General features: G+C 35.9%; 1 protein-coding gene across 1 annotated transcript in view; it reads left to right on the top strand.

The window, feature by feature from the left end:
* LOC125254866 (RNA polymerase II elongation factor ELL) overlaps nucleotides 1–25,936 on the top strand; it is a 53,529-nt gene extending 27,593 nt beyond the window's left edge. The window contains exons 3-12 of the mRNA XM_048169708.1: nucleotides 313–437; nucleotides 2,217–2,380; nucleotides 9,115–9,356; nucleotides 12,537–12,661; nucleotides 17,383–17,503; nucleotides 17,880–18,321; nucleotides 20,055–20,118; nucleotides 20,499–20,670; nucleotides 21,350–21,394; nucleotides 24,168–25,936. Of these exons, the coding sequence (XP_048025665.1) occupies nucleotides 313–437; nucleotides 2,217–2,380; nucleotides 9,115–9,356; nucleotides 12,537–12,661; nucleotides 17,383–17,503; nucleotides 17,880–18,321; nucleotides 20,055–20,118; nucleotides 20,499–20,670; nucleotides 21,350–21,394; nucleotides 24,168–24,278 (1,611 nt within the window). The 3' untranslated portion in view covers nucleotides 24,279–25,936. The remainder of the gene's footprint in view (nucleotides 1–312; nucleotides 438–2,216; nucleotides 2,381–9,114; nucleotides 9,357–12,536; nucleotides 12,662–17,382; nucleotides 17,504–17,879; nucleotides 18,322–20,054; nucleotides 20,119–20,498; nucleotides 20,671–21,349; nucleotides 21,395–24,167) is intronic.
* Nucleotides 25,937–27,774: the final 1,838 nt, after the last annotated feature.

Here is a 27,774-nt window from a genome sequence, read left to right as displayed (position 1 = left end):
CGATAAACAAAAGCCTGTGTGTTAGGCAAGGGATTTTTTTGTATGTACGGTATAATGAATGTTAAATCATCTTGGCATTATCTGTATGTTATGTTTGTATGTTACACAAGAGTATTTCCATTGCTTAAAATAGCCATTCTGAAGCGAGAGGGTATAAACAAACAATCATTTCTCATAATTACATTGTCTGTATGCCTGTATTTATAGTGGGCGTGATTTTATGTATATATGTTAATAAATGTATATTTAGAATTGAATTAAACTTTATTGACACAGGTCTGAAATGTCTTTGTTTTTCTTTTCATCTAACAGTATATCAAGATTCCTGCTTCCTCGGATTCTCCTGATGCTTTCCGTGTCTTCTCCTTCTATCTGTCCAGTGACAGTAAAGACAAACCTCAGGCCAGCTTTGACTGTATTCACCAGTATGTTTCTGGGTAAGACACTGATGCAAAAATTAATCAAATAAGGGGGAAAACTGAACCTCAAGGAACATATTAAAAGAAAAAACAAAAATCCATGTCATGACCCCTTTAAAACAGTATAAAAATAGCATGCTGTTGTTTTCTCAGTGGAGCACACAGAGTTCATACTGACCAGGAACTGTCAAGCTCCAAAACAAGAACCAAAAAACACCATAAATAATGAATATATTACAAATACAATAGGACTTATGGGGAATAAATAAAATTTGAGTCATTATTCACTAATAATCACAAAACTGTTAATGCTTTTGCAACTTAAAACTCTTCTTAATTACTTAATGCAATAATAAAAGTCTATTACTGCCATTAGTTAGTGTGTGTCTTGAATAAATCTGTACATTGAGTGTGGGTTGTTGTTTGTTAGGATCAACATTTACTTGGACCTTTGAACCCAAGTTCCATTACAGTATTTGGCGTCACGGTCGGTTGTGAAGTTGCTGCCTCTTGATCGGGGTGGCACTGATCTGTTCGGTCTGCAGCTCAAAGGAGACTTGTAGTCTCACAATACTCCACTTGTCTCGCTGAAGAATAGCATTACATAGGTTTGTGGGAAAGAGGATGCAAAGCAATTCCACAAAAACCGGTTAAGGCCATTAGTCATAAATTAGTCACTGACTTTCCGGCTGCTTTGTGGACAAAGGGAGCAGCTGTAACACTTAGAAGTGCAAAGAGAAGAATTAAACATGTCAGTCTTTACATTGCAGGGTTGATGCTTAGAGCTTTCAAGAAAATTTCTGTGAAATTTCCACACTGATTTTGATTTAGCCTTTGATTCACGATGCTGTTATTCTTTTCACGCAAAATCAGAGGTTAACCTGCAAGCCATTTGCAAGTATTTCTCTATTTATAAAAAAAAGCATTGATTTAATGCAGATTTTCAGTACCCCTGCTATAAAATGTTTTTTAATACCTATTTTAGCAATATATAAATGCTGTTCTTTCTACTTTCTATTCATCATAGAATATAATATAAAAAATATATAGATAAAATATAATATAAAAAATGTTTTGCATGTTTTCCACAAAAAATATTAAGCAGCTGTTTTCAACATTGCTAATAATTTCTTGAGCACTAAATCGGCATATTAGAATGATTTCTGAAGATCATGTGATGGGATATATATATATATATATATATATATATATATATATATATATACACACACACACACATTTTTTTTCAAAATAAAAGGTTGTTTACATGATATATGGGTGTGTACTGTGTATATATATATATATATATATATATATATATATATATATATATATATATATATATATATATATATATATATATATAAACACACACATTTATGTATATATTTAACAAAAATATATTATAAATATAATATAAAATACTTATATATATATATATATATATATATATATATATGTCAAATATTTTAATATATATTATGTATAAAACAATGTTTATTTATTCAGAAATAATAATTTTAATATAACTTATAGGTTTAATATAAATAAATTAAATACATTTAATATTTATTTCTCAAACAAGCTCTATAACCACGTCTCCATGACAGATATAAATTCATAAACACCCTTAAAAAAAGATGCCATGTGGTGCGAAACATCACTTAATCACTTAATTGTTTGTCATTTCTAACAATTCTAACTGATGATTCAAAGACTGTACATTTAAAATCCCTGGAATTTCAACAAATGTATAATTTCCAGCTTGATAATTTAACTCTGTGTATTTCCTCTTAGAGATGGCAGGGAGCATCTGGAAGGTCAGGGCAGTATTCAGGACAAAATCACGGTGTGTGCCACCGACGATTCCTACCAGATGACCCGCGAGCGCATGTCTCAAGTGGAAAAGGACATCTGGAGTCGCTCAGCCATTGAGATCAAACCTGGATCCACACGTCCAAGTAAGAATCCAGCTCACACGCACACAAAGGGCCACTCCAGACATAATCATCTCTCATTAAAGTGTCTCATATCAAAAACAACATATTTGTTTGGTCCAAATGCAAGTAATCCTACCCTAGTAGTATCGTTAATTATGTTCATATGGTTGATAAACCAGAGCGTTTTTGATCAAGGGATGGTTGTTTATCAGATGAGCCGTGTAAGATGCGTTTCCCTCCCCCAATACCTCGTCTCAAGCATTTATCTGCAGATGACACGGGCATGAAGCCACAGACCTGTTCCATTAATCTGATTGAGACTGCCAGAAGTATGCACTAACAAGTCTCATGCTGGGTGGATGAAGTTTAGCCCAGGATTTTAATTACCATGGCTGGGGATCAATTAGGTTTTCATCTGCAGAAATACTGAATTATACATGGGGTCTCTCTCTGAAGCGAAGTCTGCAATTCCCCAAGCGACGACTAGAGAGAAGGACACGCGTCGATCTGGCCTCTCGTGACTTAAAAAGGTGGATGTGTGCTGGAGTGAAAGAAAGCACTTCAGTGGTTGGAGAAAATAAAGTCTGTTTGATTCAAGGCAATTAAAAGCGCTGAATCGCTTTCACCGTGGAAAGCAAATAGTGCCCTTCCAGATAAAGCCCTGCAGAATCCTTTTTTGTCAGTATGTGTCTCAATTTTCCTTGTAATGTAAACACATTTGGGCTGCACTGCTTGCTAAGGGGTATAATTTAGGGACGGACATTATAGGAGGACCAAAGTGGGATGATTTGATGTTGCACCATTCAGTTTTCATATAATAGGTGCGTTGGGTCACATTTATATTGCGACTGAGTTTATAGTATTTGCTTTGGCTTTTTATTCCATCACGGACAAAAAGTAATACCGTCGCCATGCGTATTTTTAACCAGCTCCAAATGCGTATGGCGGTAGAAATGGAGCCATGTCCTTGCACAATTTAGTGCCTGGCAGATACATTTGTTTGGCTGAAACAAAAATAAATCGGCCTCCGACTTTTTCCCATCTCTGTAGTTGAGCAGAGAAACCTCTTGCGGTGACAAGCTGTATTTCTGTGGTAAAGTAATGGTACGCTTACTGTATCTTGTAGACGCTTCTAAATACTGCTTTGCCATCAAAGTTCTCATAGTTGGCGGAGGCTTTCAAATGTATGGCAGGTATTTCAGTGGACGTTTAATTATAAAAAGCAGAGGTATTACTCTTGCTCTAATTTTGCATGCTGATATCAGGCGTGCAGAAGAGCATCATCAAACATTTAGTGTGTACTTACTGTTTGATGTTGGTGGTTCTCATTCATTTAGCGATCAGGACAAGTATAGTTGTCATTAGTGGTAGACCGATATGGATGCTGATATCTTTGAGAGCGTGTTTTCAAATGGTTCTCAGCGCTGCCAAAATAAAAGTCGACCAAACAGGAAAAGCTTGTCAGCTGGTGCCATTTTTTAAAAAATGCCAAATATATTAACAATATCACATGGGTAGCCATGTGATATTGCTGTATATCAGCACTGTTATGATTCGGCCGCAGGTAATCACAGTGTGCTGATATACAGCCATATCGCACAGCTACCCGTGTGATATTGCGTTTATACACCAGTTCGAAGGCACATGTATGTAAATGACTAATAAATGGCAATGGAGTGTTTTTAAATCACTCAATTTGCAGAACTACTTTCTTCTGCCACAGATTAAAATCTCAAGTCGACAGTTTGACCAAAACTCTAAAATGTCAAACTAGTAACAAAGGAATGTTGAGTCCCTCCATGGAAAATCATTGTATTTTGTACAGTATTATAGATAGAGCTAGAGCTAGAGATTGCCTGAGCAAGCATTACCTGTCTGATATAACATTCATTCTTCAGGCCGATGTCCATAATATTATATCCATTATAAAAATCTGTTTGAATGTCCACTGAGGAAAGTGATCTTTGCATTTGTCCTTTTTACAGTTAAGGAAATTTTCCATAACGGTGTCCTTTGTTTATAAAAGTCCCTTTCAATACCAAATAGAATATATTATTTATATAAAATAATATTTATTGAACTACAATATTTAAAATAACAACAATAGCCATTATAAATGACAATAGGAAATAAACACACTTGTACAATGCAGTCAAACGTACAAAAGCAGTGCTCTACAGGACGTAAGTTAAATGTAGCCTTAATATTAAATTGCAAAATTTAACATAGCCCAATTCGATTTGCTCAGGAACAATAGATTAATAAGACCAAAGATTGCCCATTTTATGTACCCAAAATGAAATCTGTATCTCATGTTTAACCACTATAAGAGCCAGCGGCAAATCCCCGAAGCACTGGCCGAGATGAAGCTGTTCTCAGCGGGTACACGAGCCCTGAACGGCTGCTGACGGCCTGGAGCTCGCATCTCCGAAAAATGTCTAAACAAATTGTAAAATAGGTGCTATGATTAAATATGAGTCAGGTCTAAACAACTACATTCTCGCCTAAAAAAACTCAAAAAAAAAACTACAGTTCGTGGTACAACAAGTGTAGTATTTGTAAAAAATACGGTGTATTTGCTCGGCTGCCATGACAGTCGCTTCAAGCGGAGTGATACAAACGGTGATAAGGTAGGAGTGCTGTTATCACTAGAATATCACACGGCTCTCAGCCAATCAGATTCGAGAACCAGAAAGAACTGTTGTATAATGGCCGATAATATCTGCCTTGCCGATTATATCGGCCCGATCACTGGTCGTCACGTGTTCGTGAATACACAAACTTCTTAATAAACTAGCTATACACTTTAGCATTTAATATAAGCACTGTTATCTCTGTTTCACTATTGTGGCATATTCAGCATGCAGACATGATTAAACAAGTGATTACTGGGCTTTGCAAGGTCAAACAATTTGATTTTGGAATGTGATTTGATGAGATTGCCTGTAAGGCTAGATTTGATTAAATGTTTGATGATGGAGTTTTGTGACATCTGTCAACAGTTCATACAGTAAAACCCCAAAACACGGTAAAGTGTTTCGATTGCTTTTGCAGAAGGAGAGCGTTTCATTCAGCACTTTTTGCAAAGCGCAACATGTTTAGGCGTCAAAAGGAATTCAGTACTTTGTTTTTTCTCTCTCTTGTTAGTCAGCATGTTGGACTCTGTAACAAACATTCCTCATAAATAGGGGCATTGTTCTCACAGCTCTGTGGTTATTGCAGTATATCATGTAGTTATAAAGACAGTATATGAAATATGAAGACAACTCCTTTTAAGTATAATGAAATGTATTGGTTACACTTTATTTTAAGGTGTCCTTGTTACAGTGTAATTATACTTTTATGTATTGAGTAATATTAATTGACTTCATGTGCTTACTAGAGGGTTAGGATTTGGTGTTGGGTTGTAGTTATGCATAATAGTTTCAAACAGTTAGTTAATACACCCATATTCCCATTATAGTTGTTATTATTATAGTAACTACATGTAACTTGTAACAATGAGACTGTAAAATCAAGTATTACCTGAAACTTTTGTATAAGAGGGAGAAAAGAGAACTTTTTATGGCTGTTGACTGACTGGCCCTTGTTGTAAAACTGGCAAACTACATCTGTTTTTACAAATTTATGTTGTCACATTTCCTCTTAAAGACTTTAATAGAGTTTTTCACCCAAAATAAAAATTCTGTCATTGTTTACTCACTCTTATGTCATTCCAAACCTCCATGACTGGTTGTTTTTCTATGGAACTTATAAATAATGTACTAGTCACTTTTTCCCCCATAGTGTTACAATAAAAGGGGTTAAAAATGACATAAATTACCATAAAAGTATTTTATAGTGCTTTTGTGGCTCATTTGCTATATTTAGCAGTCTTGTCTAGTCTTTAGCTTTGTATGAGAAATCGAAAATTGTTTTACATTTTAGTTTATTTCAAGAACGATTATTCAGTGATATTTCAAGATATTAAATTTAATTGATATTATAAGAGATATTATATGATATTATAAAAGATATTATAAGTAAATTAATTGATCTGGTTCACAAAACCAGTCTGAATGATTTATTTTTAATTTTTTCCCACAAATTGCAGCAGTAGTTTTTGAGTTCAGTGCTCACTGGAGAAAGATTTTCAGTAAACAGCAATTTAGACAGACAAGTCGTATAGACTTCTTGTAAGATGGTTTTATGATGCTTTGGGGCAAAATAATGGCCCACATGTGACAGGGAGGTTAAGCTTGAAGGTTTAAAGATATATTTGACCCCACAAATAAAATTCTGTCATTATTTTCTCACCCCCTCATCATTCCAAACCTGTATGACTTTGTCTTCTGCAGAACACAAAAGAAGAAAATTAGAGAAATGTCAATGGACGTCAAAGGTCACCAGAACTGTTTAGTTACCAACATTCTTGAAAATATTTTCTTTTGTGTTCCACAGAAGAGAGTATGTCATACAGGTTTGGAACCACATGAGGGTGAGTAAATGATGGCAGAATTTTCATTTTGGGGGAAAATAAGAGAAACACCAGTACATTATTTCAAATATCTTTTTTTTGTAAGTCATGTGATTGGAACAACATGAGAGTGAATAAATGATAGACAGTACCTTTTTAAAGGATTAGATCATTTCAGAATTAAAATTTCCTGATAATTTACTCACCACCATGTCATCCAAGATGTTCATGTCTTTCTTTGTTCAGTCGAATTAAGGTTTTTGAGGAAAACATTCCAGGACTTTTCTCCATATAGTGGACTTCAACGGCTACCAACGGGTTGAAAGTCCAAATGTCAGTTTCAGTGCAGCTTCAAAGAACTCTACACGATCCCAGACGAGGAATAAGGGTCTTATCTAGCGAAACGATCAGTTTTTTTCTAAAAAATAAAATAAAAATGTATATGCTTTTTTTTTTTTACCACAAATGCTCGTCTTGCACTGGCTCTGCGATGTGCCAAAGGTCAAGTATGACATAGACAGAAGTACCGTGGTAGGGCAAAAAAACTCCATCTCATTTTCTCCTTCAATTTCAAATCATCCGACATTGTTGTTTTACCTTATTTTTTTGTAAAGGCCTTTTAACTTATTCTTTGCATGTTCACATTTTAAAGGTGCTCTAAAACATTTCTTGTCACATACAGCAAACATGTCCTCACTATCCGCTAGCTGCCTGTCCCCTGAACACACTGTAAAAAAGCGCGGTCTCTGTAGTCGCCACAAGCTCCGAAAATGGCAATAAAAACTACCTGGTGCAGCCTGGACCAAAAAACATAATAAACATGCTCCAGCCAATAACCGACAAGAATGATTTTAAATGCGTGTTCATGACTGTTTCAGGAAGCACGGAGGGGAGGGGGAGGAGGGGGAGGAGGAGGAGGAGGGAGGGTCTAGCTAGCCTCTGTTTTGTTTGACAACACTTCGAACGTCAACAGGAAGTTACTCCACCCAGGATCGCTTAGAGCACCTTTAAACACTTGCTCAGTACTTCCGCCTACGTCACACGTGACATTTCCAGCGTGATTACGTAATGCATTGCACATCACAGAGCAGTGCAAGATGAGCATTTGTGGTTAAATTATATAAATATATATATTTTTTTTTTTTCGGAAAATGACCGGTCGTTTCGCTAGATAAGACCCTTATTCCTTGGCTGGGATCATGTAGAGCTCTTTGAAACTGCAATTTGGACCTTCAATCTGTTGGTAGCTGCTGAAGTCAACTATATGGAGAAAAATCCTGGAATGTTTTCCTCAAAAACCTTAATTTCTTTTCAACTGAAGAAAAACAAAAACAAAACATAAACATCTTGGATGACATGGGGGGTCACATTAACTTTTAAGTTAATGTGAAGATGGCTTAAAATGACAGAGTAATTAGATTTAACCCAGTCCATTCGAATTTAACTCTCAAGACAACAGTGTAGTGTGTTTCTGCAGCAACAATAAAGCCCTAAAGCAGTATAAACAGACGCATGAACGTTATGTAAAACTGGATGCGCACAGGAGCATAGCAGTCACTGTATGAACAGCTTATTCTTCACTTTGTCCTATTGCAACCTTCAAAGTACAGCTTAAACTTCTAATAAGATTAGGCATGCCTGATATCTATTAGCACTCTTGTGTCCTGCTGGCTCCAGGTGAATTAGCACACCGGTGGGAAGATGGAAAGCAGAAAAAACGGCTCTATTTTAGGTACTTCCCTTTCTACAGCTTAGATATTTGCACAGGAGAGAGCCACGTTTACCGTCGGCTCTCTTTCACACTCTACGGCCCGCCCGGTGCACGCCAAATTCAGAGTGCACATCCGGAGAATGGGTCACACGAGTGCTACGGGGGCTGTGATGTTTACTTAAATCTGTATGTCCTAAAGTGGTTCAGCGCTTGCTGTTTACACTACTGTATGTGTGACAGTCATTTGTCACGGCCCCGGCGCTCACCCCTTCTCCGTTATGTGTGTGTCTAATTTCACCTAAGGGCGGCTCGGTTTTGTTTTGCGTAACAAGAGCTTGGGGATTTGAGTGGCCCCAGAAGTTCTGTGCTATTTGCAGAGCTCTCGGTTTATTTTCAGTTCTGAGGAGGCAGTCGGGTTAAGCAATAATCTCTCAGCCCGTTTTATGTCACTTTTTTTTTTTTTTTTTTTTTTTTTAAGTGTTATCAGATTCTGAGCTTGTTTTAAACTCTTGTGAAGACGTCAAAATGCATTAAGGAACAGACCAAGTAATAATATTAATAATATGACCCTCTTTTTTTTTCCCTCAGGTAAATGTGTGAAGATTAAGAAGAAACAAGGCCTGCCTACAAGCTCTGACAACATTAACAGACATTCACCCAGCAACAAGAGGAACGGTGCACCTAGCTTGGTGGCCCACAGGCCCTTGAAGGAACGTGTCATTCACGTTCTGGCCTTAAAGCCCTACAGCAAGCCAGAACTATTGCTCTGGCTGGAGAGGGAGAAAGCCAGCCCCAAAGACAAGACTGACTTGAGCGCTGTGCTGGATGAGGTAAAACACAAGTGCACGACATGCTACAGTGCAAATGCTCAACAAACAGCATTTATAATTTACATGAATGGAAAAATGTGTCCAAACCTCAGCTGGAATCTTGAAAAGTTGAAAAGTCTCTTATGCTCCCCAAGGTTGAATTTACTTGAACAAAACTACAGTAAAAATAGTAATATTGTGAAATAGTATTACAATTTAAAAGAACTGTTTTCTATTTGAATATATTTTAAAATGTAATTTATTCTTTTGATGCAAAGCTGAATTTTCAGCATCATTACTCCAGTCTTCAGTGTCACATGATCTTTCAGAAATCATTATAATGTACTGATTTAGTGCTTAAGTAACATTTCTTATTATTATCAATGTTGAAAACAGTTGTGCTGCTATTATATTATATTATATTAACCTTAAGTATGCATCACAGTTCACTGAGTTTGATTCAAACCACTAACTCATAAGCCTGTTTAAGATTGTTTAATGAATCATTTTGACTGACTCACTAAAAACTAGTTCATAAGTCATTTGTTCACTAATCGAAAAAGCACTGTTCTATTGAAGCTTGTTTCCTCCACTAAATAAAAAAATAAAAAAGGTTATTGCGAGTTTTTATCATGCAGTTCTGACTTTATCTCACAATTCTGACTTTTTATCTCACAATTCTGACTTTCCCCCTTAGAATTGCATAATATAAGCTCACAATTCTGACTTTTTCTCAGAATTGTGAGTTTATATCTCACAATTCTGACTATAACATGCAATAGTGAGTTAAGTCAGAATTGTGAGCTATAAACTCGCAATTCTGAGAAAAAACGCTTTTTCCCCTCATAATTGGACATTAAAACACAATTTAGATCTTGCAATTCTGACTTTATATCTCACACTTCTGACTTTGTAACTCGCAATTCTGACTTTATATCACACGATTCTGACTGTATATCACACGATTCTGACTGTATATCACACAATTCTGACTTTATATCTCGCAATTCTGACTTTAACTCGCAATTCTGACTTTAACTCGCAATTCTGACTTTATATCTCACAATTCTGACTTTAACTCGCAATTCTGACTTTATATCTCGCAATTCTGACTTTATATCTTGCAATTCTGACTTTAACTCGCAATTCTGACTTTATCTCTCACAATTCTGACTTTATATCTCACAATTCTGACTTTATATCTCACAATTCTGACCGTATATCACACGATTCTGACTTTATATCACACGATTCTGACTTTATATCACACAATTCTGACTTTATATCACACAATTCTGACTTTATAACTTGCAATTCTGACTTGATATCTCACAATTCTGACTTGATATCTCACAATTCTGACTTTAACTCGCAATTCTGACTTTATATCTCAAAATTCTGACCGTATATCACACGATTCTGACTTTATATCACACGATTCTGACTTTATATCACACGATTCTGACTTTATATCACACGATTCTGACTTTATAACTTGCAATTCTGACTTTATATCTCAAAATTCTGACCGTATATCACACGATTCTGACTTTATATCACACGATTCTGACTTTATATCACACAATTCTGACTTTATAACTTGCAATTCTGACTTTATATCTCACAATTCTGACTTTATATCACACAATTCTGACTTTATATCACACAATTCTGACTTTATATATCACAATTCTGACTTTATATCTCACAATTCTGACTTGATATCACAATTCTGACTTTATATCTCACAATTCTGACTTGATATCTCACAATTCTGACTTGATATCTCACAATTCTGACTTGATATCACAATTCTGACTTTATATATCACAATTCTGACTTTATATATCACACGATTCTGACTTTATATCACACAATTCTGACTTTATATCACACAATTCTGACTTTATAACTTGCAATTCTGACTTTATATCTCACAATTCTGACTTTATATCTCACAATTCTGACTTTATATCACACAATTCTGACTTTATATATCACAATTCTGACTTTATATCTCTCAATTCTGACTTTGTATCACAAGATTCTGACTTTATATCACACAATTCTGACTTTATATCACACAATTCTGACTTTATAACTTGCAATTCTGACTTTATATCTCACAATTCTGACTTTATATCTCGCAATTCTGACTTTATATCTCACAATTCTGACTTTATAGCTCACAATTCTGACTTTATATCACGCAATTTTTTACTTTATAACTCGCAACTGTGAGGAAAAAAAAGTCAGAATTGTGAGATACAAAGTCACAATTACCTTTTTAATTTTTTATTTCATGGCAGAAACAAGCTTCAATACTGTTTGTTAGTGCATGCAGGAAACACTTTCTGAATGTAATTAACCAAAGCCAACCCCACAAGATGATATCTGACCATCTGAATGCACACAAAGTTTTCCTGACTAGGCTAGATTTTAAATCGTTGCACGTTTTTATTTTTGACACTTTCATGACCATTTTAGTTATAGTCTGGAATCTGTATAATATGTTGCTGATTAAAACTCTTGTTGATTTAAAACTCTCTGTCAGTGCTCCATTCTGCACCAGTGCCAAGTTTTTTTTGTTTGTTTGTTTATCTCGCCCATCAACCCTCCTTCAGAGAAACACAGTTCAGTCCTCAGCTTGTACAGATAATATAGTTTATATCCAGAGCTGCTTCTCTATTACATTTGGGCAGGCGAGATGGCCGAGGCTGATTTTGTCAGTAGGTTTATTTGCTGAATGTTTCCTGCCGTGGTTATATTCAGGAGTTCCTGCACAGTCAACAAGGGGAGGTTGCGGTGCTAGCGGTAGCAATTAGCCTGCTGCCTTAATGATATTTAGAGAATGGATCATGTTTTGACAGAGGCAGGGTTGAGCTGGGTTCATATCCCATTTGTAGAAGTGCTCTACAGAACGGCCTGCGCTGCAATACATTTATGCTTTCTGTTTTACATTTACAAGGTCTGAATTGAATTATTGTCCTCTGGATGTATTTAAGAATGTCCTTAAAAGGCCTATCGTAGTTTTTCTTGCTCGTAAAAAAATCTGAAGTGTCATATTTCTTCAAAAAGATGCTGACTGAAGGAAAGCTTGATGGTTCAAGTCACTCTTGAAATATTGTTTACTTAAGTGCATTTGGGAATAGAGGGCAGTTTCTCATTAGGAGAATAATTCTATTGTACATGTCCTTTCAGGTGGCTAAACTCAATCCCAAAGACCACAGCTTTACTCTAAAGGATGATTTCTACAGACATGTGCGGAGGGACTGGCCCGGCTATGTGGAGGAAGAGCGCCAACTCATTCAAAGGGTTTTGGCAAGGTACATTTTCTCAATTCAAACAACATCATTTTTATCTTTTTATAAATGTTTATTGCTGTTTTATTGAGTCAGACCCTAATCTACCATACTTTAACTTAATATATCTTTGCTCTGCTTTACTCTACTTCCAACCTTTTTTTGTTTTGCATACTCCCACACCCCAATCGCAGTTTATTCCAACTGAAAAATTTCTCAATACTTTTTCAAAACTCTTCACACAGTTATTCTAACCAACTTTCAGCTTGGCACAGCAGTTGATCATTGAATTCACATTCAAAATGCTCTAAAACTACCAAAACACTTCATTCATGTCTCAAATCAGGCCATTCTTCCATTAGCACATTAGCACACTAGGTTTCACCCAAACACAAGTCTAATACCGGTGTAGGTGTTCAGCTACAACTGATAGTATTTCATTTTTTAGATTCAGAATATATTTCAATATGGTATTACTGTAGAAATGTAGCAAATTGCTGTCTTATTAATTTTAAACTTAAGTTTAACAGTCTTGAAATGTGTATGTAAACGTGCAGATTGGTCTGTAGGTATATTTTATTCTGGGGAGTGATAAAGAGACAACATTAATATGTTTTTCTTGAGTTTAAAGGGTTAGTTCACCCAAAAATGAAAATTCTGTCATTAATGACTCACCCTCATGTCGTTCCAAACCCGTAAGACCTCCGTTCATCTTCGGAACACAGTTTAAGATATTTTAGATTTAGTCCGAGAGCTTTCTGTCCCTCCATTGAAAATGTATGTACGGTAGACTGTCCATGTCCAGAAAGGTAATAAAAACATCATCAAAGTAGTCCATGTGACATCAGTGGGTCAGTTAGAATTTGTTGAAGCATCGAAAATACATTTTGGTCCAAAAATAACAAAAACTACGACTTTATTCAGCATTGTCTTCTCTTCCGGAATCCTTTCCATTGAATTGATTCCATTGAATTGATTCCATTGAACTGATTCCATTGAATTGATTCCACTGAATTGATTCCATTGAATCCTTTCATCTTTCGGCGTTGGTAATGCACTTTTACGTCGCTGTGGTTGTTTTTGGCGATTAGGACATCCGCGACATGCACTCTCACGCACCATTTTTAAAAATATAGCAATACCAAAATACAAACAATGTAGAATAGCTTGAATACAGCGTGCGTCTCCCTCAGACTGTAAACGAAGCTCGGGCGCACCGGATAACACGTCAGCAGCGTCTTACATCAGCAGCGTCACTGCGGAGTCGTGAACCACACTCCGGTGCAGAAGGGGGCGGTAATGCACCAATAAGCTGGATGCCAATCGCCATAAAACAGGAAAGAAGAAGAAGAAGAAGAAGCGGAGTCGTGAACGCGGATTGACAACAGACCCGGAAGAGAATGCAATGCTGAATAAAGTGACCCTCTGATGTCACACGGACTACTTTGATTATGTTTTTATTACCTTTCTGGACATGGACAGTCTACATACATTTTCAATGGAGGGACAGAAAGCTCTCTGACTAAATCTAAAATATCTTAAACTGTGTTCCGAAGATGAACGGAGGTCTTACGGGTTTGGAACGACATGAGGGTGAGTCATTAATGACATAATTTTCATTTTTGGGTGAATTAACCCTTTAGCCCTCAGGTATTCCTTACTTGGGTCACACTCTACTCCTTGGCGGTTAAAAAGTGACAGAACAACTTAAGTGTAACTTTTTATCAGTTAAATGTACTATATTTTAGTTCAGTAATATTTATTTAATATTTTGAGGAGATTTTTGGGTAGTCTACTTAATATTTGTGCAATAACTGATTCATTATTGACCATTTAATTATTATTTTTTTTCTAAAATGCTCATTCATATTACAGTTAGTGTAGTATGAGGTTAAAAATTTCAATCCAAACAGGCAAATTAAAGGTCGGAAAAATAATATTTATATTTAATGGTTTAACCACTAGATGCATGTATGGCTCATTAATAAATATACATGTATAGCTCTAGTCTTGTTGCTCAAAAGAGTATTGCTGGTCATAATTGCTTACTTATTTTTTAGGTTTTGCATTTGAATATATATTTATACATTATCAAACACTAGATTTTTATAAGTTTATTTTTTTTAATGTTACATTTAAATGGTTAATTACTCACATCCTAATGTTATTTTATGATATAGCTTACACAACAAGTGAATATTAATAAATGCAAGCAAATACTGAATTTAACCCAAGAAAGAAGTTTAAAATAGTGTTAAAAAAAAACCCAAGGCAACCAACTGCATTCAACAAAACTCTTTATTATATAATATATCCAGTGAGGCGCTAAGATTCCTTGAATGGGCAGTCTTGATGGAAACTCATTCGACCTCCTAAAATGAGAGAAAGATTTGAAGAAAGACTAAAAACTGTTAAAAATATGACAACTAGCATCTGGTTATGGTAGCTATTGAAGTGTTTATCACGTTAACTAACTGCAATTAGAGTCTAACTATATATTATCTAACGATAAACATGAACTATAACGTGCTTCACAAAATACCACTACTGGCTAGATTCCATGATAATAACCCTGCTTAGAAACATGTTAAACTTTCAGAACAGTATTATTTCCCAACTTCCTTAGACTAAGAAGGGCTGATGATGTTTAGTACAGTATTGTCATCCATGCCGTGCCCCCGCAGTCAGCAGAGATGATGTGTTTTGGAGGCCCTATTAAGTACGCGTTTTAGCACAGATGATGTGGTTAATAGGCCTGTCTGAGCAGGAAGCCATGCGATTCACTGTGCTGTTGAGTGGAATTATGCTGAAAGCTTCTGTGCAGCCGCATTCAGTCCCGGAACAATAGGGGAATAAACGGCAGCCATCCTGCCAAATACGAGCTTGGCAGCCGTGTTTTTGGGAGGTTTTCCACACTCCGCCTAACTGACTGTGTACTTCAGTTTCTTTCCTGCCTTCACCTCTGCCTCTCGATTTTTATGTGCACTGCCAGTCAAAGGGTCGTTATGGGACAGCCCAAGATGCTCTTGCAATAATCCCCAGAATGGGACTTGCACAACAGAGCATGTTTGCTGAAACATTCACGCACTGCTACCCTTCAAAAGTTTGGGGTTAGAAAAAGTTTGGTCTCTTATGTTCACCAAGGCTGCATTTATTTGATTAAAAAATACAGTAAAACTATGGAAGCTTGTTTCCACCATGAAATAAAACTTAAAAAAGGTAATTGTGATTATTTTTTTTTTTTATTTTTTTTTTTTATCTCACAATTCTGACTTTTTTTCTCGCAATTGCAAGATAAAAACTCGCAATTGTGATTTAGAAAGGGAGAATTACATGACAAAGTCAGAATTGTGAGATATAAACTTGCAATTTTGTGTTAAAATGTCCAATTGGGAGGGGAAAAAGAATGACGTTTTTTTCTCAGAATTGCAAGTTTATATCTCACAATTCTGCCTTTATATCTCACAATTACGTTATAAAGTCAGATATATAAACTCAGAGATAAACATAGATATAAACTCACAATTGTGAGATATAAAGTCAGAATTGAGTGACAAAAACTCACAATTGTGAGGAAAAAATGTATATCTCAAAATTCTGACTTTATAACTCGCAATTGAGGTTAAATTTCGCAATTGCGAGAAGAAAAGTCAGAATTGTGAGATAAAAAGTCAGAATTGCGAGATATAAAGAATTGCGAGTTTTTATTACTTTATTTTTATTTTTTTTGTGCCGGAAACAAGCTTCCATAAAAAACAGCAGTACTGTGAAATAAATATTATTACAAATTTTCTAAATAAATAAATGCAATTTATTTTTTGTGATGCAATACTGAATTTTCAGCATCATTACTCCAGTCTTCAGTGTCACATGATCCTTCAGAAATCATTCTAATGTGATGATTTGGTGCATAAGAAACATTTCTTAATATTCAATGTTGAAAAGTTGTTCTGCTTAATATTTTTGTTCAAATCTTTTTCTTTCTTTTTTTTCTAAAGATGTTTTGATATAGTTTCAAAAGAACAGCATTTATTTGAAATAGAACTTTTGTAACAATGTAAAAAGTCTTTTGACCAATTTAATTCTTGGTTGAATAAAAGTGTTGTTCACTGACCTCAAACTTTTGAACTAGTGGCCTTTTTACTATCTTTTTATGGTTTTAAATTGATATTTTATTCTATATTATTTTACTATGTAGTCCACAGTAGTTTAGTACAGCAGGGCATCAAAGCAGGACGCTTATGAGGAACGATCATCCGTGTGATGAAAAAGCAGCTCTGTAAGAGGAAGGAGCTGTAGGAAGCAGATTGCCAGAGGAAAGTTCCAACAGAGTAGGAATGTCTCTGGCACCATTGTTCTCGACACTGGACATTATCGAGGCTTTTGCCAGTCTCACTGCAGATGTTATCAGTTACCCGGAAATGCTAAGCTAGACTAACAAGCCCCGGCACTCTGACCGTCCGAATGCTGTGCAGCAGTTTTAGTGTTTTTGCACTCTGTTCGGGAACGGCCCAACCTGATTAACACCCGTGCAATTCTTAGACCTTGATCGTGAGCTTTAAATTTCTTCCTGTTTAGTTCCTCTAAGCATAATTGCACCTTGTTATAGCTTTCTAGAACTAGGAAGTTTATCTCGACTTGGGACAGCTCACGAATTTGTTTCAGAATTTAATTAGCAAAGGTTTCCTGATGGCAAGCATGCACGGAATGACATTTTGACAGCGTCTCACTCTCTGATATTCCAGAAAACTCCAGCCTCTCAGCAGCAGCAGTAGCCAGTTGAAAAGCTTCCAGTCCAGCCATTCATTCCACAAAACCTCAGGGGATTCTCCATCCCAACTCAGCCCTGTCAAGAATCTCTCCATGGTAAATATGCACCTATAAAAAGAAGTGCTACTTTTTCCCCCGTCGGTCTCATTTTGCATGTTGTATAATCTCTGAAATGAACTACCAGGTTCTCATGTGCACAGGTTTGTCATTGAACATGTGATTGATTTACCTGAAATGAGAGTGAGAAGAGCCTCCTTTCCTTTCCTTTCCTTTTTTTTTTTCTTTTCTTTTGTTGTTTTCTTGTGACGATCATGCTTGGCGCCGTCTGCTCTTTATTTATGGAGATGCTGGAGGCGCTTCAGTCACTGCTGTTTGCAGGAACCAATTAAGCTCCTGGTCCACACTACGCTAGTCGTCATACCGTTTTCCATCTGCAAACTTTCTAAAAATCCCTTCCTTTCTTTACTCCCAGAAACGCCCAGTGCCTTCCGACCATCTAGAAAGTCACACGCCGAAAAAGCAACGTTTATTAGACCAGAACATGCCCTTGCAATCTCCTTCCAATGGACATCTCAGCTCCTCCATGGGCCGTAGCTCTTCCACTCATGGAAACACGAGTTTGCAAAGGGGTACCAATTCAGCTCAGCAGAGCCCCGATGGTCTTTACCAGCGGCACAAGCTCGGCGAGTCCAACAGCGTGCCCAAACCAGAACAGCCAGAACCAGCACAGCAGCCACCCACCAGCCCCAAACACACCAGAACTGAACCAGAAATCCGCACTGACCAGCAGCTAGCGAACGGCCAGCACAAAAAGAAGAAGTCCAAGAAGCATAAAGAAAAAGAGAGGGAGCGCTTAAAACCTGAGTGGGCCGAGACCAGTCCGGACCTCAAACAGAACCAAGAAAATATTAATGGTGGGTTAAGAGGCTTAAATATATTGGTGAATGATATATTATTTGCAGAGAAAGGAATATATACACTACACTAAAAGATTGGGGTTAGTAAGGTTTAAAAATAATAATAATAATACTTTTATTCAGTAAAGATGCGTTAAGTTGATCAAAAGTGGCAGAAAACATTTATTTAAAATGATAAAGTTTTGTATTTCAAATAAATGCTGTTCTTTTGAACTTTCTATTCATCAAATAATCCTAAATCTTGTGACACTGAAGACTGGAGTAATGATGCTTTGTCATCACAGGAATAAATATTTTAAAATATATCCAAATATAGAAAAGTATTATTTTAAATCATACTAATATATCAGATTTGTAATGTATTTTTAATTAAATAAATGCAGTCTTGGTGAGAGACTTTTTTCAAAAACATTAAAAAACTTTTGTATGATATTGGGAATAACTGGGAAAGTTAAATGATTATCAGTACCAATAGTGTAATTGCAGCATATAATTAAATTTAATTTATAATTTGTTACAGTATTTGATTGCGTCATTCACACGGGACGTGTTTTCACATTTGTCGGTTTTTCTTTAATTTTTTTTTTTAAAAGCTTTGATTTTTATTAACATTTGTTCTTTAAAATAAATATTTTAATATAAAAAAATTGCATTAATTTACAACAAATAAATTTAATATATCTTATTAAAGGTGCAGTGTGTAAATTTTAGTGCCATCTAGTGTTGAGGTTGCGAACTGCAACTAACGGCGCACAAAAAGCTGCCTCTAAAAACACAAACGATTTAGAAGAACAACAACATAGTGACGAAACGCGCTTTGTAGAGTGTTTGCCCGTTTAGGGCTGCTGTAGAAACATGATGGCGCGTAATGGCGACTTGACATGGAGGGTGGACCCGCGGTGCATGAGATAATAAAGCTAATAAAAACTGAAAACATAGTTATGTATATTATATTGCATTTCTGTCAATAGATCCTCCCAAATTTTACACATTGCACCTTTAAACATATAAAGTGATTATTTAACAGCTTTTTAAGCTGTTCTGTTATCGGGCATGAGATATTGAAAAAATATTGAATAACATGATACCTCGATGTTCAGTCTCTTATTATTATCCATTTAAGTTTATGATAATGCCTGTTAGATGGTACAATGTCAGGCAGTGATTTGTGGTGATCATGATCAATATTAACTTGTACTGCCAATGGAGTCATTGTTTCTCAGAGGGCATTTCCCTATTAAATATTTTTGATGCTGCATAACTCCTATTGCATAAAAGAAATCAACAGCATGTCTCGGTTCTGCCACTGCAGTTCCTCTTAGAAGTGGCTCAGTGCAAGACGCTTTCCTTTCAAATCAAATGGTAGCAGAACAGGTTCAGACATGCCAAGCAATTCAGGAAATGTTGCTGTGTGTTTGTGTGTGAGTGCACAGATGTGTGTGTGCGTGCGAGGTGACTGCTCGTCTGCGCCCTTCCCTAGTACTAGAGTGGATGATTAACTCGCTAACAGCTGGGTGACCCACTGTAAAATGTGCAGAGCCCGCTTTGACAGCCGGCTCAAGCTTGACGTCTCGTCAGGCAGCCTTTGCCAGCGTCGACCGCCCTCCACGTCCCTTATCGCAACGTTTGATAAATGACTCCATCAGCCTGGGCAGCATGATATGGCCCTTTGATATGTTTGTGTAGTGAGATTACATAAACCATTTTATCATTCTTGTGTTAATGTGTAGACCACGAGCGGCCCAACACACCTGTCACCCGTGCCTCGCCAGATGAGCTGCCTGACTATTTATTGTAAGTAAGACCTGTATTTGACTGCTTTGTGCGTCTGTATTTACAGCTGGAGATTGTCTGTTGATGTATTGTAAATGAGCAGTGCTGCACATTGTGTGTGATTTTACAGACCAGAATTGAAGATTTCAAGTTTAAAAACTGAAAATATAGAAAACACAAGATCCTGTAACCTACTGTTTTATTTTTGTTTTTAAGATCTCTGAATTTGAACTCTCAGAGGTCACAAACAGCACTGATCTTTTCAGACAAAAGCCTTGAGAATGAGAATACTCATTTATTTTGATATGTAGTGCCCCCTACTGGTTGCTCTCTGGACTGGTTGACTTGAATTATTGTCAATGTTGAAATGGTTTAGTTCACTCAAGAACTTTTCTTTTCAGAAAATACAACACTATTACAGACTCTGAGCAGCGACAGAGGTACAAAGAGGATTTCTGTGCGGAATACGACGAGTACAGAGACCTTCATGAGCGCATAGGGAGAGTCACAGAGATCTTTGTACAGCTCGGCTCCAAGATAAAAACACTGTCTCCTGGGACACAGGAGTATAAGGTATAGAAAAAGATACCATATACACTATTTTTCAAATATTTTGATTTTTTTTTTTTTTTTTTTTTTTTGAAAGAAATTAATAATTTAATTCAACAAGGATGCATTGAATTGCATTGCATTGAAAAGTAACAGTAAAGACAATAAAAAAAATAAAAAATAAAAAAAAATCAATTTTCTGTTCACATCAAACAGTCCTGAAAAGTATCATGTTTCCACAAAAATATTAAGCAGCTGTTTTCAGCATTGATGATAACAAGAATATTTCTTGAGCATCAAACTAGCATATTAGAATGATTTCTGAAGGATCATGTGACACTGAAGACTGGAGTAATGATGCTGAAAATACAGCTTTGCCTTCACAAGAAAAAAAATTCCTTTTTAAAATGTATTAACATAGAAAACAGTTATTTGATATTTCACTATATTACTGTATTTTAGAATAAATAAATGCAGCCTTGGTGAGCATAATGAGGAGACTTCTTTCAAAAGTATAAAAAGTTTTTTTGAACAGTACTGTACATTTTTATTGCAACTTTAATGCCCTGTTTTAAAAGTTACTTGTGGAAGCATGTGTTCGTGTTTTACAAGACAATTCCTTAGCAAACCTTATATAACTGTTACATAATGCATGATGTCAGAGGTTATTTTAGATTAATATGTTTGACTTTGATTATTCTAGGTAATGGAAGATCAAATAATGGAGAAGTATAGGAAGTATAAGAAGGTAAGAGAATTGGATTGTGTGTGTAAAGCACATGTTGAACTGCATATTTGATATGTTAGAGACTGTCTAAACTAGAGCTGGGTTCAAATATGCTAACTTAACTATGAGCCTTATTTGAATAATCTAATATAAATTCTTAAAATCCCATTAACTTTTCAGCATTATTTTAGTATTATTTATATGTTATTACAGTATTTATTAATATTTTAAATTAGCTATTTTTTATATTTTCATTTTAATTTAGTTGTAATCATTTTATGTGCTTTTGTCATTTTTCTTTTTAGCTTTAATTTATTTATATTTCAGTTTTTGTAATTTATGTACGGAAGAGGATTAGGGCCAAGCAATAATAAAAATTTAAAACCATCTCGAGATTAAAGTTGTTAAATTTCGAGAAAAAACTCATTAAATTTCGAGAAAAAAGTTGAAATAAAATGTTGAGAATAAAGTCATTAAATTACGAGAAAAATGTCATTAAATTACGAGAACAAATTCGTTAAATTATGAGGAAAAAACTCGTTAAATTTCGAGAAAAAAGTCAAGATAAAATGTTTTTTTCTCGAAATGTAACGAGTTTTTTCTCAAAATTTAATGAGTTTTTTTTCTCGTAATTTAACGAGTTTATTCTCAACATTTTATCTTGCCTTTTTTCTCGAAATTTAACGAGTTTTTTCTCGTAATTTAATGAGTTTATTCTCAACATTTTATTTCGACTTTTTTCTCGAAATTGAACGAGTTTTTTCTCGAAATTTAACAACTTTAATCTCGAGATGGTTTTATTTTTTTATTATTGCTTGGCCCTAATCCTCTTCCGTATTTATGTACTTCAACTTAAACTTATTTTATTTCAGTTAGCTGCCAAGGCAACATTTTTAATGTTCATTTAGGTTTTTAAGTTTAAGTATTTCTTTTAATATTTATATTTTATTCTATCTTTTTTAAATTAATGAAAACTATTTTTTAATAGTTTTTTTTTTTATATTTTTAGTTAACAATACCATCACTGGACCTTCTATTTGGGTCTATATGAAAGGGTTAGTTCACCAAAAATGAAAATAATGTCATTTATTACTCACCCTCATGTCGTTCCACACCCGCAAGACCTTCGTTCATCTTCAGAACACAAATTAAGATATTGTTGATGAAATCCGATGGCTCAGTGAGATTCTATTGAGAGCAAAGCCATTCAAACTCTCAAGGTCCATAAAGGTTCTAAAAACAGTTAATGTGAGTTCAGTAGTTCTATCTTAATATTATAAAGCGACAAGAATACTTTTTGTGTGCCAAAAAAAAACCCCATTATTTTCAACAATATCTAGCCTATATGGGCCAATTTCAAAACACTGCTTCATGAAGCTTCTGAGCTTTATGAATCTTTTGTTTCGAATTACTGATTCGGATCTCCTATCAAACAGCGAAACTGCTGAAATCACGTGATTTCGATCCGATTCACTGATTTGATTTGTAAAGCTCTGAAGCAGTTTTGAAATCGGCCCACATAGATATTGTTGAAAAGTCTTTATTTTTTTTTTATTTATTTTTTTTGGCGAACAATAAGTATTCTTGTCGCTTTATAATATTAAGATAGAACCACTGAACTCACATGAAGCGTTTCAAATATGTTTTTAGTACCTTTATGGACCTTGAAAGTTTCAATAGCTTTGCTCTCAATAGAGGCCTAACTGAGCCATCGGATTTCATCAAAAATATCTTAATTTGTGTTCCGAAGATGAACGAATGTCTTATGGGTTTGGAATGACATGATTGTGAGTAATCAATGACATTATTTTCATTTTTGGGTGAACTAACCCTTGAAGATTGGAGGAACGCTTTTATAGTTCCTAGAACTATTGAAGGAAGTACCTGCTTTTTGGCATGTTCACACCACAGGAACTGGGAACGATTTTAGTTATAGAAACGCCTTTTGGGGAGACTAAATACTTCAGAGTAGGGTCTAACACATCACAGTAGGAACTACTGACACAAGTGTATGTTGATTGGCCGAACGCATGCCATACGAAACACAAAGCTGTGTAAACACAGTTTAGGGTGTGCCTCAATCAGCTCCTTATTTCAGCAGTCAGGGAGCTGATCAGGGAGTTGGCCATTTTAAGGTCTCAATCTCAAAGTCCTACCAGTGGACTGAAACATTCGCTCCCTAAAAAGTCCCACAATGCACTGTGAAAACCAAGGAGCATTGATGCTCAACTGTGTTAACAGAAGTTAACTTGTAAACTAATGCACTACTTTTAAATTTACAACAAAATAGCTGTTACTTTTTCAAACAAGTAATGCTAGTTACTTTTTGTTTTCCCATTTATTGACTGACAGCTCTCCTGTCCCCATGTTGCAAAATACAAAAGTTATGTAACATCACTTTCCATTAAAAAACGCAATTAGTTACTTTTTTAGGGAGTAACAAAATATTGTAATGCATCACTTTTAAAAGTAACTTTCCCCAACACTATTGTTAGCCCTCCTTTTTGCTCTCTCAATCACATAATTTATCTCGATTATCATGAAACCCACGACACACAACAAAAACACCGCTCCGATCGCGGCGTCCTTCATCCTCCAGTTGTTTAATGCCACGCTTACGTCACTTCAGAGTTCCTACTGGCGGTGCGAATGCAACCAGGAAAATGGCCCTAGGGAAAAAATTAGTTCTCGATGGACCGCCCTGGTGGCTAGTTCCTATAACTACCCTGTGCGAAAGCCCCTAAAGTATCAATATTGATTTACAACATGTTTATGATCTTCTCTCTCCCTGTAGAAGTTTCCAGGCTACCGGGAAGAAAAGAAACGCTGCGAGTATCTCCATCAGAAACTGTCGCACATCAAAGGCCTGATTCTGGACTATGACCACACACAAGCGCCCTCCTAGTGCCAGCCATTCCACTCTCCTCCTCCTCCTCCTCCTTCCAAGTCTGCTCGTACGGACCAAAAGACTCCTCAGTGGAAATAATCCAGGACCAAGTGTCTCTCCTTGAGAACGACAAGGCATTTCCACGTCTTTCCTCCACACAAACTGTGGGTAACCGTGTGGAGGCAGAGGATCTAAGTCCAAACTATCAAACAAAGGCCAAGACCTCTGACTAGTGACTTAAGCCCTTTAAAGTTTTGATTTTTTTTGTTTGTCCGTGTATAAAGTGTTGAGGAATTTGGTTAGAGATGAGAAACAACCTAAGCCAAAATAGTTTTCTCCCCCCACCCAAATAACTGTTGCCCTTGATCTTCTAACTTCAGCTCTGACCTTCAAGGCTGCAGGCTGCTTTTATGGTACAATCATAAAGCCTGGACGATGAGAGATGATTATCTTAACCGTGTTCGCCGTCTGTTATCGAAGCACAGTTTCTATTTTGATATTTTACTGAATGTATATTTGTACACTTGTAAGATCTTGACATCTATAATAGAGCGTTTAATCACTGGATAGAATAAGGGAAACCTGGAATTTTCTCAGCTCTGGGGTGATCCTAACAAACTCTGTAGAGTACGAGGGTGCACTCCTTCATATGAACGTCTGCGTGAAAGCACCTCTATCAGACTCTCTATTAGACCAGACCTTTCTCTTTTGTGTGTAGCCACATGATGAGCTCTGGGATCCAAATTTAATCGCGAATTCCTGTAGCCAATTGTGTAACGAGAGCAAAGGTGCTTAACCTGGATGCATCAAAATGAAAAAAAAAAAAATATATATATATATATATATATCAAATATGACAAACATGCAGCAGTGATAATATTCTCATGATTTTTGTGTCCAGTGCTCAAACCACTACAGCACACTGTGTCCTTAAAATAATGATGTTGATAACATTATTATTATTATTGTTATTTGGACACTAAACAGCAGAAACAATCATGTTTTAAAGCACATTTAATTTCTTTTATCCTTTTTTTAACAAAAATGTATTGATTAATTCATGACATGTTATCTGTTGGATATGTCACAGGAACTTCAATGTATTTTTATTGACATGTCGTTATTGGTTTCATTTCTTGAAGTTTGAAATAACTCTGCGTTCTTTCTCTTTAAAGCATGAAGGTGACTGTGTCAGGCTTTCTCTGAATCCCGATTTGCGATTGGGTCATGTTTTTTGTGAATGAAAGTATGTCTGTTTTCCCAGAATGTAGGAGTTAATGAACACAGATGGAGGATCTCGCTGGTCTTCTACTTTACTTAACCATCTGACTCAAACACCAAACGTTATAGAAGCAGAGTCTTTCCAAAGTCCCTCTACGTCCGTGTCATTCCTGTTCATGCCCATAGCCTCATGTACATTATGGAAGTATTTTTTGTGTCACTTTCGCGCTTTGACATTTCTCTTGTGGAGACTGCTGATCTGTTATTTATGTCACTACAGTGTTAGTTCCTCTAATTCTTGATCATGATTTGTTATCTGGCTGGAAAACTGATAGATAAATAAATGCCAAAATAGCATTGCTCTTTATATTGTTAACAGTTTGTTTCATCCTTTCATGGGGCAACTTCATGTATTGATGTAGATGCCTTAAATAAACTGGACAACATTAACTTAATATTATGGACATGTCTTCTGAATTTCACAGCTTTGTGTGTTTAGCACAGTGTTGATATTGTTAACTAAGGAGACATTTACGCTAACCCATTTTCAACTAAAAATGGAAAACTTTTTATGCATTTTGGCTGTTCATTTACATGACAACTGTGTTTGGGGGGCCCGAAAATGCAAACTTTTGAAAACTGGTTTCAAAGTGCAAGTTTTTAAAAACGATACATTTTATTGTCTCAGTGTAAACTACAAAAACGCAAATTTGAGAAAATGCTGTTGTCATGCACAAGTGTATTATGTACGGTGGCCCAGTAGTGCACAACACAACGAAATTAAAAAAGCAAACATAAGTTCACAACACAACGGAAATGCTCCCGACCACTTGGGGGCTCTCAGAGCTCGGTAATATTACTATTCCTTGCCACTGTTCTATAATGTCGACAGTTTTACAAAGATATCAATACCATGATTAGTTTTAAGTATGTAAGCATTGTATATCGACATGAAATATTAATTAAAAATCAACTACGTTCACAATAGCTTCATATTTATACTTGTGAATGATTTGACGCGATAACACGGCGCATGATAAAGGGAACATCCACCAATTCCACCAAGTGGTTAAAACGTATAATTTGTATTCATTAAAATTACTTTTAACATTTAAAAACAGACATGTTCAAATTCCAAAGGTTGTTAGTTCCTGTTGGTAAGACTGACAAGCTTTGGAATTTGAATATGTCTGTTTTTAAATTTTAAAAGTAATTTTAATGAATACAAATTATATGTTTTAACCACTTGGTGGGATTGGCAGACGTTCCCTTCATCATGCGCCGTGGTAGCGCGTCAAATCATTCACAAGTATAAATATGAAGATATTTTGCACGTAGGTGATATTGAATTAATATTTCATGTCGATATACGGTGGTTACATACTGTTTAAACTAATCATGGTATTGATATTACTGCCGACTCTATAGAACAGTGGCAAGGAAAACTAACTTTACCGAGCTCTGAGAGCCCCTAGTGGTCGGGAGCATTTCCGTTGTGTTGTGGCTTTATTCCGTTGTGTTGTGGCTTTATTTCGTTGTGTTGTGGCTTTATTTCGTTGTGTTGTGGCTCGATTTCGTTGTATTGTGGCTTTATTCCGTTGTGTTGTGGCTTTATTTCGTTGTGTTGTGGCTTTATTCCGTTGTGTTGTGGCTCGATTTCGTTGTATTGTGGCTTTATTCCGTTGTGTTGTGGCTTTATTTCGTTGTGTTGTGGCTTTATTCCATTGTGTTGTGGCTCGATTTCGTTGTATTGTGGCTTTATTCCGTTGTGTTGTGGCTCGATTTCGTTGTGTTGTGAACTTATGTTTGCTTTTTTGATTTCGTTGTGTTGTGAACTTATGTTTGCTTTTTTAATTTCGTTGTGTTGTGCACTACTGGGCCACCGTAATTATGTGTTCATATAGGCGCATCTATAGCCGCGTAATGTTTCTTTACAAAGTGACATTGCCAACTACTGGCCTGGCAGCAGAATACAGCGTTTTTAGTCCTTTTCACGGATACGTGTGAATGGGGATCATTTTTACAACATTGTCGTCTGAACGAGAAAAACGCAAAGGAAAATCTTTTCCATTTTTAGCACATTGTTGTCGTGTAAACGAACCCTCAAATTTAGCAAATCTTCCTCCATCCAATCAACAACTGATGGAAAGAACCAAGTCCCCGACCTACATTTTTTCTTTTCGATAGTTTGTACGTCAAAATTCGGAAGACAATATCTGTTGCCCCTTCCGTTATGACTTTAAATCTAGTGAAGATTTCAACAAAGTTTAAAACCAAGTCATGACAAATTCAT

Source organism: Megalobrama amblycephala, linkage group LG19 (genome assembly GCF_018812025.1).
Source record: "Megalobrama amblycephala isolate DHTTF-2021 linkage group LG19, ASM1881202v1, whole genome shotgun sequence".
In the NCBI taxonomy this organism is placed as follows: Eukaryota; Metazoa; Chordata; class Actinopteri; order Cypriniformes; family Xenocyprididae; genus Megalobrama; species Megalobrama amblycephala.
This window is presented reverse-complemented; position numbering and strand designations above follow the sequence as displayed.